Raw genomic sequence first — 13,588 nt, forward strand, 5'->3', positions numbered from 1 at the left:
TTTGGAATGAGGTACTTGAGAGTGGTGGCTGGTTAGTTTAGGTATTAGACACTTAGAAGAGACCCATTATCTTGATCAATTTCAGTCTGATTTTAGGTCCTAAAACGGTCTTTACTCTGACAGATTTTCTCTATAGGATGAGTGTCAGAGCCACCCGAGGTCCCAGCTCACAAGAGACCAAAGTCCAGTCCAAGTTATGTACAAAAGGATTTATTGAAGATCATTGTAGCCATTACATCCCAACTCCGTGGCTCCGCATCTGTTACCCTTAGATGTTAGAAGTCCCCTCTGAGTCCGTCCCTCCCCTGCACCAATTTAAGAGGCTTGTACTGCTCCACCTTTTCCTCTCTTTCCTTTTCCGCAGGGTCTTCCTGCCCCCCTGTCTTCCCTCTTTCCGGGACTCCCCAGAGGCTGAGTCTTCTCCCGCCTGCTCCCCCCTCCTTCGTGCTTTGGCACCAGGCTCCTCCTCAGAGCTCTCCTCATTTCCGCGCGCCTCTATATTTGAACTTGGCGCGCGTACGTTGCCTCTGACCTTCCTTTCTACAGTTACGCTGCTCTCGGTACTACACTCCTCCCTTTCAGGCAGGACGTCTTGCTCCGAACTCCTCCCCCTTCCTCCTTCCTGTCCTGCTCTTTCTGACACACTGGCAACTCCCCCCCCTCCACTCCTTTCCGACGGGGGAGCTGGTCCCGCTTTGCCACTCCCACTGGGGATTCCCTCTTCGTTCCCCTCTTTCTGACTGCTTCCCTCTCTATTGCCCCTTGGCCTGACCAGGGGGGCTCCCTTCTGGGAATCCTCTGATTCGCTAGACGGACTTTGGGACAACCTCGGCTCGTTGTCGTCCTCTTCCTCCTCGCCCTCGCTCTCTGTCTCCTCTCTCCCTAAAACCCTGACATCCATCCCCCCCTCGAAGCCCCCCCTTCCCCCCTTCCGCTCATCGGGTGCAGGTTGTGGAAGCTGCCGCTCTTCGGAGGCGGACGCAGGATACAGATTCTGCACCTCCATCTCCTCTGTTTGCAGTTCGTTGTACGAGTGTTCGAATTCGGGTTCTTGACCCAAGGTGTTCTCTTCTCCCTCCTCCATTGGTACCTGGTCCGGTGCTGCCTGCCAAGGTCCCGTCAGCCATTTCCTGCGCCAGTCCTCCTCTGGTTGCTCGTCCCACCAATAAGAGGGTTCTGTGTCCACCCCCGAACACGATCCCCTGGGCGAGTTGGAGTCCGGCGACCTTTCTTCGGCTGAAGAAAAGCCGTGGAAAGTGCTGCCTGAACATGTGGGCGTAAAGAGCCAGTCATCAAAGTACTCGGCTGGCATGGGTCTATGAGGGAAAAGGGCATGGAACTCGTCTTTTAAAAGAGGTTCGTCTAAGGCGTAGCCCGGCACCCAACCATTGGCACTGACTGGGGCACCCTCTCTGACTAGAAAATATTCTACTCCCTCTTGCCCCCATCTCGAGTCCAGGATCTCTGTGACCTCGTTGAGTGGTTCGGCCCTAGGCACCCTCCCCCTCTCCTGTGACTTAGTGTGTTGTTGCGTGACTGTGTCAGACTCCTGAAACCTGTGCGGTGCCTTGTAGGGAGTGAGCACCGATCTATGAAAGACCGGGTGCACTCTGGAACCTTCGGGGAGGGCTAGTCGAAAGGCTACAGGGTTGATTTTAGCCTCCACCTGGTACGGCCCTAACTGCCTGTGCCCCAGCTTCTTCTTGGCCAACGACTTGGCTGGCATCGCTTGGGCCGCTAACCACACCCAGTCCCCCACCTGGATCTCCTCTCCCTCTCTCCTGTTTTTGTCAGCCTGCACCTTATATGCTTGCTTGGCCAGCTCTAAATGTCTCCGCAACTCTTCGTGCACCTCCTGCAGCTCCGCTGCAAACTGGTCGGCTCCTTGCGGCACCCCCTCTCCCGGTGCCACGAACCCCGGGAAGGTTCTGGGATGACGACCATTGTTCGCGAAAAACGGCGTCACCCCCGTGGACGCGTGCTTCGTGTTGTTATAGGCAAACTCTGCCATCGGCAGGTAGTCCACCCAAACTGCTGGTCGCTGGTTGGCGTAACATCTCAGGTACTGCTGCATGATCGCGTTGACCCTCTCAGCTTGGCCGTTGGTTTCTGGGTGTCTCGCCGACGTGAGGTTGATCTTGACGTTCAGGATACCTAAAAGCTTCTGCCAAAAATTGGAAACAAACTGGCGCCCCCTGTCGGACAGGATGGACTGCGGCAGCCCATGCACCTTGAACACGTGATCGATGAAGAGTTTGGCAGTCTGTTCCGCCGTCGCCACCTTTGCGCATGGAATGAAGTGCGCCATCTTGGTGAACAGGTCCACAACCACCAGTACCGCCGTCTTCCCCCTGGAGCTGGGCAGGTCAGTAACGAAGTCCAGAGCTACCCTCTCCCACGGTTGCTGTGGCGTTTCCAGCGGTTCCAACAGCCCCGCTGGCTTCTGGTGTACTGGCTTGAACCTCTGACAAGTGTCACACCTGGCGACGTAATCCGCTACCTCTCCACGCATCCGGGGCCACCAAAAGTCTCTTGCCACCAGTTCTATTGTCTTCTCCTTACCGAAGTGGCCCGCACTGGGGGCGTCGTGCAACTGCTGCAGAACCTTTGCGCGAAGCTCGTCGCTTGGCACCAGGCTCCTCCTCAGAGCTCTCCTCATTTCCGCGCGCCTCTATATTTGAACTTGGCGCGCGTACGTTGCCTCTGACCTTCCTTTCTACAGTTACGCTGCTCTCGGTACTACACTCCTCCCTTTCAGGCAGGACGTCTTGCTCCGAACTCCTCCCCCTTCCTCCTTCCTGTCCTGCTCTTTCTGACACACTGGCAACTCCCCCCCCTCCACTCCTTTCCGACGGGGGAGCTGGTCCCGCTTTGCCACTCCCACTGGGGATTCCCTCTTCGTTCCCCTCTTTCTGACTGCTTCCCTCTCTATTGCCCCTTGGCCTGACCAGGGGGGCTCCCTTCTGGGAATCCTCTGATTCGCTAGACGGACTTTGGGACAACCTCGGCTCGTTGTCGTCCTCTTCCTCCTCGCCCTCGCTCTCTGTCTCCTCTCTCCCTAAAACCCTGACAATGAGTAAAACCCTTTTGATTCTGCTAGATCTCTTGGGAGACACGATGTTGCAGCGGTCCTGCAGATATGCATTCTACCCCCAACATTTATATTAAGTTGCTGGGCGAAGTCATCAGGAGACTTGAGAGTTGGCAGCCATCAACACCTCTTTTCTTGTCATCTGAATTAGATGAGGCAATGCAGATTCTGGATTGGTGTCTGGCCACTGTATTGGCTGAATGAGGGCTAATAAATGGAAGCTAAATCCTATTAAGAGACCAAGATACTATAAACTGTTAAATTCCCCTTGAAATTACAGGTCTGTATGTCTGTGGATACTTGTGGACTCTAGCTTGTTCTTGGAAACCCAAGTGTCAGCAGTGGTATGGCGTGCATTTTCCCAGATACAGATGTTCCTGGACAGGGATAGCCATAGCCAAAGGAATTCATGTTCTGGTTAGATTACTGTAATGCAGGCTATGCAGGATGCCCTTGAAGGTGACTCGAAAACTGCAGCAAAATGCAGCAGCTTGGCTTCTGAGTGGAGTCACAAGCCCAAACCATATTGTAATTGTCCTTAACAATCTACACGGGCTGTCAATGTGTTTTTGGTCTGAATTAAAGATGTTGCAGGTGACTTGCAAAGCCCTGAACACCTTGGGACGCAAGTACTTTAAGAAGTATCTCTCCCTGTGTAGTCCTGCCTGAGAGTTAAGATCAGCCAGGGGAACTCCTTTGCAACCCACCATTGGGAGCAGCACATCTGGTGGTGAGCAGGACTTCTCCATGGTGGCACCCTGAGCTTAAAACATGGCTTTTTGCATAAGCATTCAGAAATGTGAACTGATGTCCACACTGACTTTGATATAATATTTGTGATTTTATTAATACTGACAGTCTTTTTAAGAGGAGAATGTAAATAATTTATTTATAAATGAATAAATTGCTGCTTTGTAAATGCTACTTATTGTTGCAACCTGCTTCCAGGGGCATTTCTGGTGGTAAAGTTATGTATACATTTTAATATAAATAAACAGGAACCTGTCTTCAGATCTATTGAGAGAGAGACTTTCCTGTCTCTAATTTCCTTAAACGTGGGAAAGGGAGGGGGGGTTATTCCTTCTTTCCTGCATAGTTATTTTGAGAATATGTCAGTATTCTTATAAAAGCAAATGGGCTTTTGTATTACAAAAAAAAGGTTTAACAGATAAAGCGTTCTAAAACTACTTAACCACGCTTTTAAGCTTTCAGGTTCGACCCAGCATGTCTGCTGTAAAGTATTATACTGAAACCACATGAGGAAGATATAAGAAAACTGATGTTTTATACTGTAAAGTCCTTTCCTTATGAAGGAACTATTATAGTAACAATGTCTAACATAAAGTGGATGTGGAAAACCTGGTTAATGTGTTTTATGTGCATGATCATTTTGTAGATAATCACCACCACATACTGTAGCATGCATATATTTAAAGTAAGATAGGCCATCTCTTTCTCCCTTTCCAATGTCCCCTCAGGTTTTGCAGACTCTGATGGCCTAATATACTAAGCATGATTGAAAACCAAGACCATGTTTCCTTGATCTGATTTTAACATTCAGTATTCAATATTCAAAAAGCAACTGAAAGTGTAGACAAGGTGTGTGGGGTTTTTTTGTGGTCTTAGTTTTAATTTACTTCAGTATTCAAAGTTATGTGGATAATCTATACAATTTGGAAATATCTGAAAAGACCTACTAAGATTAAGTAAAAGGCTATCGTATTTCAAAAGAATTTAGGATAGTGTTGGAAGTTGCTGGATGGGAAGCTGCCCCATGTGGTGAATTACTGAACTGCAGGTGGCAGCTTCTCTCTGAAATACCTTCAGGGCCTGGGCTGACTCTACCCACCTAAGTGATCCACCTGGGAAGTATAAAAGGCTTCAGATGAGCACTACATGAGCACTGGTGTGAACACAAAGTAGTCTTAAAACATATACTTCGTTCAATTCTAATGAGCTTTGGTGATCCTTCTTTAGTGCTGAGAACTGATTTGTCTGAAGGCTTCTTGCTTGCCTCAAGATTTGCTGCCCATAGCCCAGTCCTGACACATAAATGCATACACACACCCTTATTTTTTCCTATCTAACACAAGAGGTATGGAATTTGTGGATTTAACAAATCATCTTAAGGTGAAAACTTCAGAATAAACTATTATGATCTCCGTTTCAACCAATTCGTACTCAGTCAGGCGTAAATACTTTTTGCCACTCTTTAGTACCGGTGTAGCCCTGTGGTTAACAACATGTCTGATAAGTTAAATTTCTTTGGTTAAAATTTTAACTGGGCCGTTAACCCACTCCATAACTTCTTAAACCCTTCACCAACAGTTCCTATCTGTAATATGAAGATAATATTGTTGAACTCATGTAGATGTCATAAGTATTAGTGACACGGTGCATGTGAAAGTTGATTAATAATAAACTAGATTTCTTTCCTACCATGAATTTATTAGCTAGTCTCTTGCATCTTTCCCAATAATAAAAGAGACTTGTCTTAGAATGTCAAGAGTAAGTAGAGTTCCTTTTGCATGGGAGCTAAAGTGCAGCCTCTGAAAAATCCATTTGCCTCTACTGCCACCTCTCTGATTTTACTGTCTGGGAAAATAAAATTAATTTTTAAAAAGAAAACATTTCTAGACTGCATTGATGTGGTGCTTCTATAGACATCTGTCTGCCAGTTTGCCTATAATGAATCTAGCTGAGTCTCCACCATACCAAAAGCAAGCTTTTTGCCAGTCTGGAAAGCAGCAGGAGTGTGTGGGGGAGAGAGAAGAGTCAGACGAATAAGCAGACACTTTCTGGCAAGTGCAGAAGTGGTGGCAGAAATATAAAAGCAATTAAAAATATTAAAGTAAAATGTAACTTATATTTCTCAGAACCCTGAGGAAAGTATGAAGACTGAGCAATAGAAGTCAATACTTTTCATTCTCATTTCCCTGGATTTTTATTTTTTGGAATGAAGATAAAAATACTAAGACTGCAACCTTAAGCATAAAGTCAACATTAATTTCCTAAAGCAAAAGCAAGAAGTTGGGGAGGGAAAACCCTCTCTAGTCTGGTGCCATTTACATAAATGGTGAGGTAGGACAGCAATACGGATACGAAGAGACCAATGGCGATGGCTTATGAGTCCTTTCTTTGCTATAGCTGCCACTCAAAAGTTTTCAAGCAATGCTTACAAATGTTTAATGGACTAAGTAATGGTGTAAAACTTGCTGTTGCACAATTCATTATTCTATTGTGCATTGATTAGAATAGATTGGTATGTGTTTTGAATAAACACACCTCCAATTCAAGCACGTAAACATGCATCAACCTGGGCACCTCAGTCAACTATTTTATTTAGTCCTGTTTCATTTATATGCTGCTTTTTGTCCATGGAATTAAAAGCACTGCACAGAGTTCTCTGGGGTTCTCCTATCTAGGCATTGATCAGAACCAGACTTAGCTTCAACGAGGTTATTGCATCAAGGGCTTCCAGACCATACCCTGGCATCTTTCCATATGGGCAACAAGTTTCCTTGCCTTTAACGTGAGGAAAAAGTTTCTCATCAATTTGATAATAGAGAATATTTCTGAAATTCAGTGCTTGCCCTCAAAGCTTCTGACATATGAAATACTGAGAAGAGTTTTATTGCAATGGCAGACATAATGTACTCCAAAGCCCATACTGGGGAAAGGGGCAGTTTAAAAGTTCCTAAGAAGCAAGCATGTTCCTGCCTTGAGCACTATAGGTAAAGGTACCTCTGACCGTTAGGTCCAGTTGCGGACAACTCTGGAGTTTCAGGCTCATCTCGCTCTATAGGCCAAGGGAGTTGGTGTTCGTCTGCAGACAGCTTCCGGGTCATATGGCCAGCATGACTAAGCCATGACTCTGGCGAACCAGAGCAGCGCACGGAAACGCTGTTTACCTTCCCGCCAGAGCGGTACCTATTTATCTACTTGCACCTGACGTGCTTTTGAACTGCTAGGTGGGCAGGAGCTGGGACCAAACAACAGGAACTCACTCCGTCACAGGGATTCAAACTGCCGACCTTCCGATCGGCAAGCCCTAGGCTCTGTGGTTTAGACCACAGTGCCACCCGCGCTTGAACACTAGGAGGCACTAAATTCACTTGGGTCCAATTGGGCAGCATAGGAGAAAAGCTGAAGCAGTGGATGCTGAGAACCAATGAGCCGGAAATGAACAAGATTCTATAAAGTCACATGTGAGTAAAATGGGAGATTGTAGTAGGGAGGGTGTGGTAGGGAGAAAATGGAAGTGAACAGTTTAGAGAAAATGAAAGGTTGCAGAACTGAAGAGCTTTAGCTGTTGGACTTCTTTCAAATTTTCATATTATTTGAAGAGCTAGTATTACTGTCTTACACAAGTAACACAAGAAATAAGACAATATCACGAACATGGAATACAATCAGTGTGCGGCACCTGTCCAAGACGCCCATTACACCCTTTTGCAAGACATTCCATTCACTCTTCCACCAGTTTCCTGGGTTTCCTCTCCAACAGTCTGTAAACAATTTGCCCACTAATCATTTGTAATGCTCACTGAACAATTCCACCGCCTAAAGTTTTTGGGGGGGACTTCTGCAAACCTTTTCCCCAAGCTAGCAGATACCTTTTGTGTGGATATTATTTTGACAAGAAAAACAGCAATCAGTCTGAACATAGGAACACGTTACATTACATATTGTGGAATAAAAGCAAAATCCTCCCTGTTTCTCCCCATTTACCTTATCATGGTTTTCAATTAGGATCTCCACTACAATATTCTGAAACTTCAGGTCCATGAGGGCAGCCACAGTTTCTTCCTGTGGTCGCATTAATGTTGGTCCAAACACTACTCCTAAATTTGCTACAGTCATGAGATTCTTCTTGGCATGCTTTGAAACGCTTTTGAAGAACAAAAAGAAAAAGAGCATTCAAAATTATGAAGTTATAAAGCAGAACTTTCAAGGTGGGCGGGGGGAGATTTCCCTAGCTGAACTTGTATAATGGTTTCCCCACTTTTCTTTCCAAGTTTTGAAATAGAACAAAACCTGATAGTTACACTCTAAAACCAAATGAATCTGAAGATACACCAGTACATTTAGACTATCACAAGGAAGCAGTGTGAAGCCAATTTAAATTTACCAATGAATCTCCAAAGAGCTACAAAAAAACCCCCTCTGTTTACCTTTGATCAAACCCACAATAAACATCTAACACTGTTAAGCAAACACTTGGATGACTTCATCAATGGATTGCATTTCAGCTTATTTCTTCTAAGAAACATATAGAACAAGACAAGCTTCACATCTGTGTTGTAAATTATGTTCCTGTATAGAACAGAATCCAACTCTGAACATAATTAAGCCTACTTTTTTAAACATCTGAGAACTAAATTAGAAGACAAGATGCTTACTTTGCTAAGTGTTTCACCAAAATATCGAGCATTTCTTTGTTCTTGTCTGGAAGTTTATGAACCAAGAAATGGATAGCGTTAACACGGGACTCGGGGGTGCCACTTTCTACATAAAAGAATGAAGGAGTAATTATTAGTCATACGTTTGGCACAACATACATTATTGATAAAAAAAGAAAACTAAGTATTTCCCCATTTCTCCTTATTCCTGGCTTTCTCTCTTTTTTGGGGGGGGGAGGAGTATGGTATTTTAGTTATCGTTTCTTTTCTACCCTCAATATTTTTTTTAGATCAATGCTATTATTTTGGTTAGCCACTTCCATTTCTCTAGAAAGAAACTGCAGAGTAAGAAATTATATTACTGTAGCAGAATGACCTTTTTATTCTCTTGACATAGTGAAATCAAATCAAGCAGAGGCATCTGCTAACGTAAGAGAAGGCGAGGCAATTTTCTTCAATTCCCTCTTCCTGCTACTGTGTCTTCCTGAATATCTGTTCCAGAGGGTTGCAGGACCCACAGGAACAGTGTGGAAGATGAGGCAGGGGGGTTGCAGGGGAAGGGAGTAGGAATTCAGGGGGAAACCACTTAGGGGTAAGAGAAATGGGGTAAGGAAACAGGTAACAAAGGAAAGAAGGTGCTAATGGAATAGCAAGGGGAGACATGGGCCAGAAAGGCTCAGGCTGAGTAGCTACAGTCTAGTTGCTATAATCTTCATATTGGAAAAGAGAAATTATGCCAGTTGTGGAATCTAATGTCACTGCATCGTAACCACAGGTGGTAATGAGAATGAAGAGGCAGCACAGGTGGGTTGAGGCAGAACTTTTATCTCATGTACACAGATTTGAACTAGGTAGCCAATCTTTTGCAGGCTGTTCTCCACTGTGCCTTGTGTGTTCAGCCTACTTAATATAAACTATGAATAAACGAGGCTAACCAATGAAAGGGTAAACTGTCTGTTGCACACCTTTTTTAAAATAAAAGCTACTTCATTGCTTTACAGAATATTTTAATTTCACTTGCCTAGGTATCTCATTGATATTTTGCCAAAATCTGCTGCCCATCATGTCTTTTTCACCTTAAAATGAATTATATTTCTGCAGCTGATGTGCTGCCTTCTCCAAGTCTTCGTTTTAGTTGATAAAAGTTTAACTCCACCTGTACATTCATGACTTTTAGGAACACATAAGAATCACAGAATTGTAGAGTTGGAAGGGACCTCAAGAGTCATTTAGTCCAGCACCTTGCAATGAAAGAATATGCAAGTGGTCCATACGGGGTTCGAACCTATGACCCTCATGCTATCAGCACCACACTCTAACCAACTAAGCTTGGGATATGGACCTCACAAGGATCTCAGTGCAAAGAAATATCAGGCAATAGGAGATTTTGAGATGTAAAGGTTTATGTAACACTACCATTTCTGGGGTATATTATTTTGCAGGGGGAGGAGGAATTAACAGAGACATGAAAAGGTACTTCCACAGTAAGGCTAGCACTAGTTTTAAAGTAAGTTAAACAATGTTTTAGGTAATATTAAAACTTTAAGTATATCCAAGAATGTCAATGTTTCACTGCATGAGGCTATTAATATGCAGATCATTTTTATGTATATAATATATTGAGGGGAGGGAAGAAAAAACAGTTTTCAAATGATTTCCATGTAAAATAATGTTTGAGTTAATTTACTCAAAGTAGAAATTTAATTGAGGCTACTATTCCCTGATCTCCATCGTTACTGTTTTAAAAGAAGTAAGATGTTTTTGTAAGTCAAATATTTACTGGCAGGAACGATGAACTCTCCATGTAAATCATACGTCATCAGGGGCTCTGGAAGGCTTCTGTTAAGACAAACGGTGTGGAATTATTAAGAATGCCTATTAATATGTATTACTATTCCAAATACAAACACGTCCAAAGAATAAAATCCATATACTTTCTCCCACCGCATTTGGTGCACTTTTTATAACAGTGGGAGGAATCCCCATCTCACCAGATATCCCCTTGGATATTATTCCCCTGGTATACAAAAGTGGGGGGAAGCGTTGGGTATTCTTACCAGGGTAAAGAAATCAGGATCCTTACCCCACAGCCCATGTGTTCTGCAGGACAGTCCATAGGTGCAGACTATGAGAGTTTTATTTTTAATATTTCCACAAACTGCAGAGTCATAACCCTCTATAATAAATTTGCACTTTTCAGTGGAACAGTACAATGTTTAAATCAGGCATAGGCAAACTCAGCCCTCCAGATGTTTTGGGACTACAACTCCCATCATCCCTAGTGGTCAGGGATGATGGGAATTGTAGTCTCAAAACATCTGAAGGGCTGCGTTTGCTTGTGCCTGATTTAGATCTTCAGTATGTCATAACTAAGTTAGATTACAGTAACTTTAGCGCTTAATGTTACCTTAAGTATAGTTTCATTGCACTTGTTATTGTCTTCACTTCCCATTCCATGGAATTTTCCAAGTCAACTTCATTACTTGTTTTTGCATCTAGAAAATAACCCACAAAAAGTGTGGGGGGGGGGATTAGATTTGTACATGGGTTGAAACATTCATTGATCCCATTGGGAGCAAGCAGGCACTAATCTAATATTACTCTTTCAATCATGGCATCTCTTCCAATGCAAACAGCCAACCCCCTCTTCCCAACTTAATGCATATCTTGTTGATAGGCTGTGCACCACAAAAAACACCACAATAAACTAGACCAAATTATGTTATTTCATGTTGCTCCCATGAAGTGTAATTGTTTGTTGTTAAAGGAAATAGGGTAGGGAGGGACATCTAGGCAAGCAGTGGGAAGCTAAGCTGACTTTCTTGCAAGAGAAAATGTGCAAGGTGCTATCAAGAAGGAGAGCAAAAGGTCAACATCATTGTCCAGTGATCAAATAAAAATAGCTTTTGTTTGAAAGTGATGTTTCAGATGTCAATACTTCCAATCAACACCCAAATGTTTGAATAAAGAAGTGCCCATCCCAGCATACAGATCACATACTCAACTAATAGAAAACAGACTTTTAAGCAATAAGAAATTTAAGCTAATTTTATTTCATTGCCTCATTAAAAAGAAACTTAAGAAATTGTTTGTGCAGTGACACTTTGAATACTCGCCCCCTCCAGCCTTCCAAAAGTGTCACTGCACAAACAATTTCTTAAGGCTGGAGCGGGAAAGTATTTTCTTTTATAGTAATAATAAACCTTGCTGCTGAAGAGCAATATAGTAAAAAACATATTCACATGTAATGCCAGTTTCTGTGCAAGAAATTGCTAGAAAATATTCACTAAAGCTTTGGCATCTAAGCAGAACACGGGGGAGTATGCTGCAGAATGAATCTATAATTAAAGGGAGTGAAGTAATTGTCAGGGAATGAGTGAGTTATACTTCCACATTTCTTCTTTTACCATCAAACAACTCAGTCAATGTTACACAATACATTGGCCACCATATCAATTTCATTTCCTGTAAGTAGGAAGTGGCTCAGTAAAACTGAGCTCTAAAATGCCTGACTGATCAAACACCACAGATTCTTCTTGACAAAGAAAGCAAAATGAAACTGCATTTACGATTTCTTTAAAATATAGTCCTGTTTTATCTTGAAGATAGCATGTCACAGTCCAATACATCACAAATTGACTGAGGAACTTGGTGATTTAAAAATATATATACATGTCAATTTGTTTTTTCTTATGGTGAGTGATAGAAAATTTAACAAAAACTAAAGCAGTAGTAACTGAACACTAATACATTTTAGATTTCACATATAACTGGGCTTGCCAGAGCAACAACAAATCAAATTAGGTCTCCTTATTAAAGGCGTAGTCCTTTCTAACAGAAACCAAGTAATTCTCTTCTAATAGCTATGCCAACCAATTAATTCTTATAACTGAATATTCTGTCTAATTATGTCAATTATTTAATTTAAATAATACAAATCAAGTAACATTTTTGACCAACTTGCAAGCATTAACTACTATTCAAAAGGCATGCCTAATTTTGTTCTTGTCTTTCAGCATGCTATCCTCTTCCAAATCTTGAAATGTCTGAGCAGAGCAGAGCCTGAGGAAAGGGAGGGGGTGAAGGCTGTGAAAGGAAGAGAACTCCCTCCTCTGTAGCTATCTGGATAAGCTCTCTCAAGACAGAAAGCTGATGGGGCTTTGTATCCAACCCTTCTCACCAAGAACTAAGCAAAAACTGGTGCTCTGAACCAAAATGATCCAGAACTTGAACCCAGGAAGTGAGCTGCAAGGGGGACAAATGGGAAAAGAGTTGAGTGTTAGTTAGAGCCCTCCATTTCCCTATACACATACCCAACAAATTTGGTGGGCATTTTGCTAGTTGATATATTATATAGTTACATATGAAGATGATGTGTTGATTGTTATTTAGGGATTAGTACAGAGATCTCTACCCAATGCCCATTAATGTTCTGCAGGTAAGGGAAAAAAATGTATTTGAACAAAACAAACTGGATCAGATTTTTGTTTGTTCTGTTACCATACCATGGGTTGGGTCCAGACTTCCAACTGTTGACAATGAATTCCTCCATTAAGAGATCTATAAGCTCAGGATATGATCTGAAGGAACATGAAGCCACTACTTTGCTGAAGCTAACCTGGTTGTGCTTGAATGTATGACCAGCTTGGAACTACACGTAAACTACCTTGGTTAATGATGAAAGACAAGTGGGATATAAATAGACAGCAACAGCACCATTGTGTGCTTGTTGGGGAAGTGAATCTATATTGTGTGATATCCACAGTCAAGACCAGTTTTGTGACTGGTGCATATAGCACTTTTTCAAAACTCAAAATGTGACAGCTGGTTCAAAGAGATTGGCAGCCCCTGGCCTACTCATAAAACAGAATGTGATACTTGAGTGAATTAACTCAAGTATCACTTTAGACCACAGGTGAGGGATTATATGTCTGAAGATCCCCCAAAGTTGAAAGCTCCATTCTAATTGCATTATATTGTGGAATTATACGACAGTACATGCTTGGCTGAAAAACACCTTTGCCTCCAAACAACTTATGCAGCGGTGCAGAGCTAAAGAAAGAAAGCACAACTGCATAAGAATATGTGACTATCT

At 42.9% G+C, this 13,588-nt stretch overlaps 1 protein-coding gene across 2 annotated transcripts in view; it reads right to left on the reverse strand.

The window, feature by feature from the left end:
• The window catches only part of ARHGAP10 (Rho GTPase activating protein 10), a 107,221-nt gene that overhangs the window by 34,173 nt on the left and 59,460 nt on the right, over positions 1–13,588 (reverse strand). For both annotated transcript variants that reach the window (XM_081875301.1, XM_081875302.1), the window contains exons 15-18: positions 10,901–10,988; positions 10,274–10,332; positions 8,494–8,599; positions 7,823–7,982 (exon numbers count right to left, since the gene is read on the reverse strand). In XM_081875301.1, the coding sequence (XP_081731427.1) occupies positions 7,823–7,982; positions 8,494–8,599; positions 10,274–10,332; positions 10,901–10,988 (413 nt within the window). The remainder of the gene's footprint in view (positions 1–7,822; positions 7,983–8,493; positions 8,600–10,273; positions 10,333–10,900; positions 10,989–13,588) is intronic.

Source organism: Podarcis erhardii (genome assembly GCF_964252035.2).
Source record: "Podarcis erhardii genome assembly, chromosome: 9".
In the NCBI taxonomy this organism is placed as follows: Eukaryota; Metazoa; Chordata; class Lepidosauria; order Squamata; family Lacertidae; genus Podarcis; species Podarcis erhardii.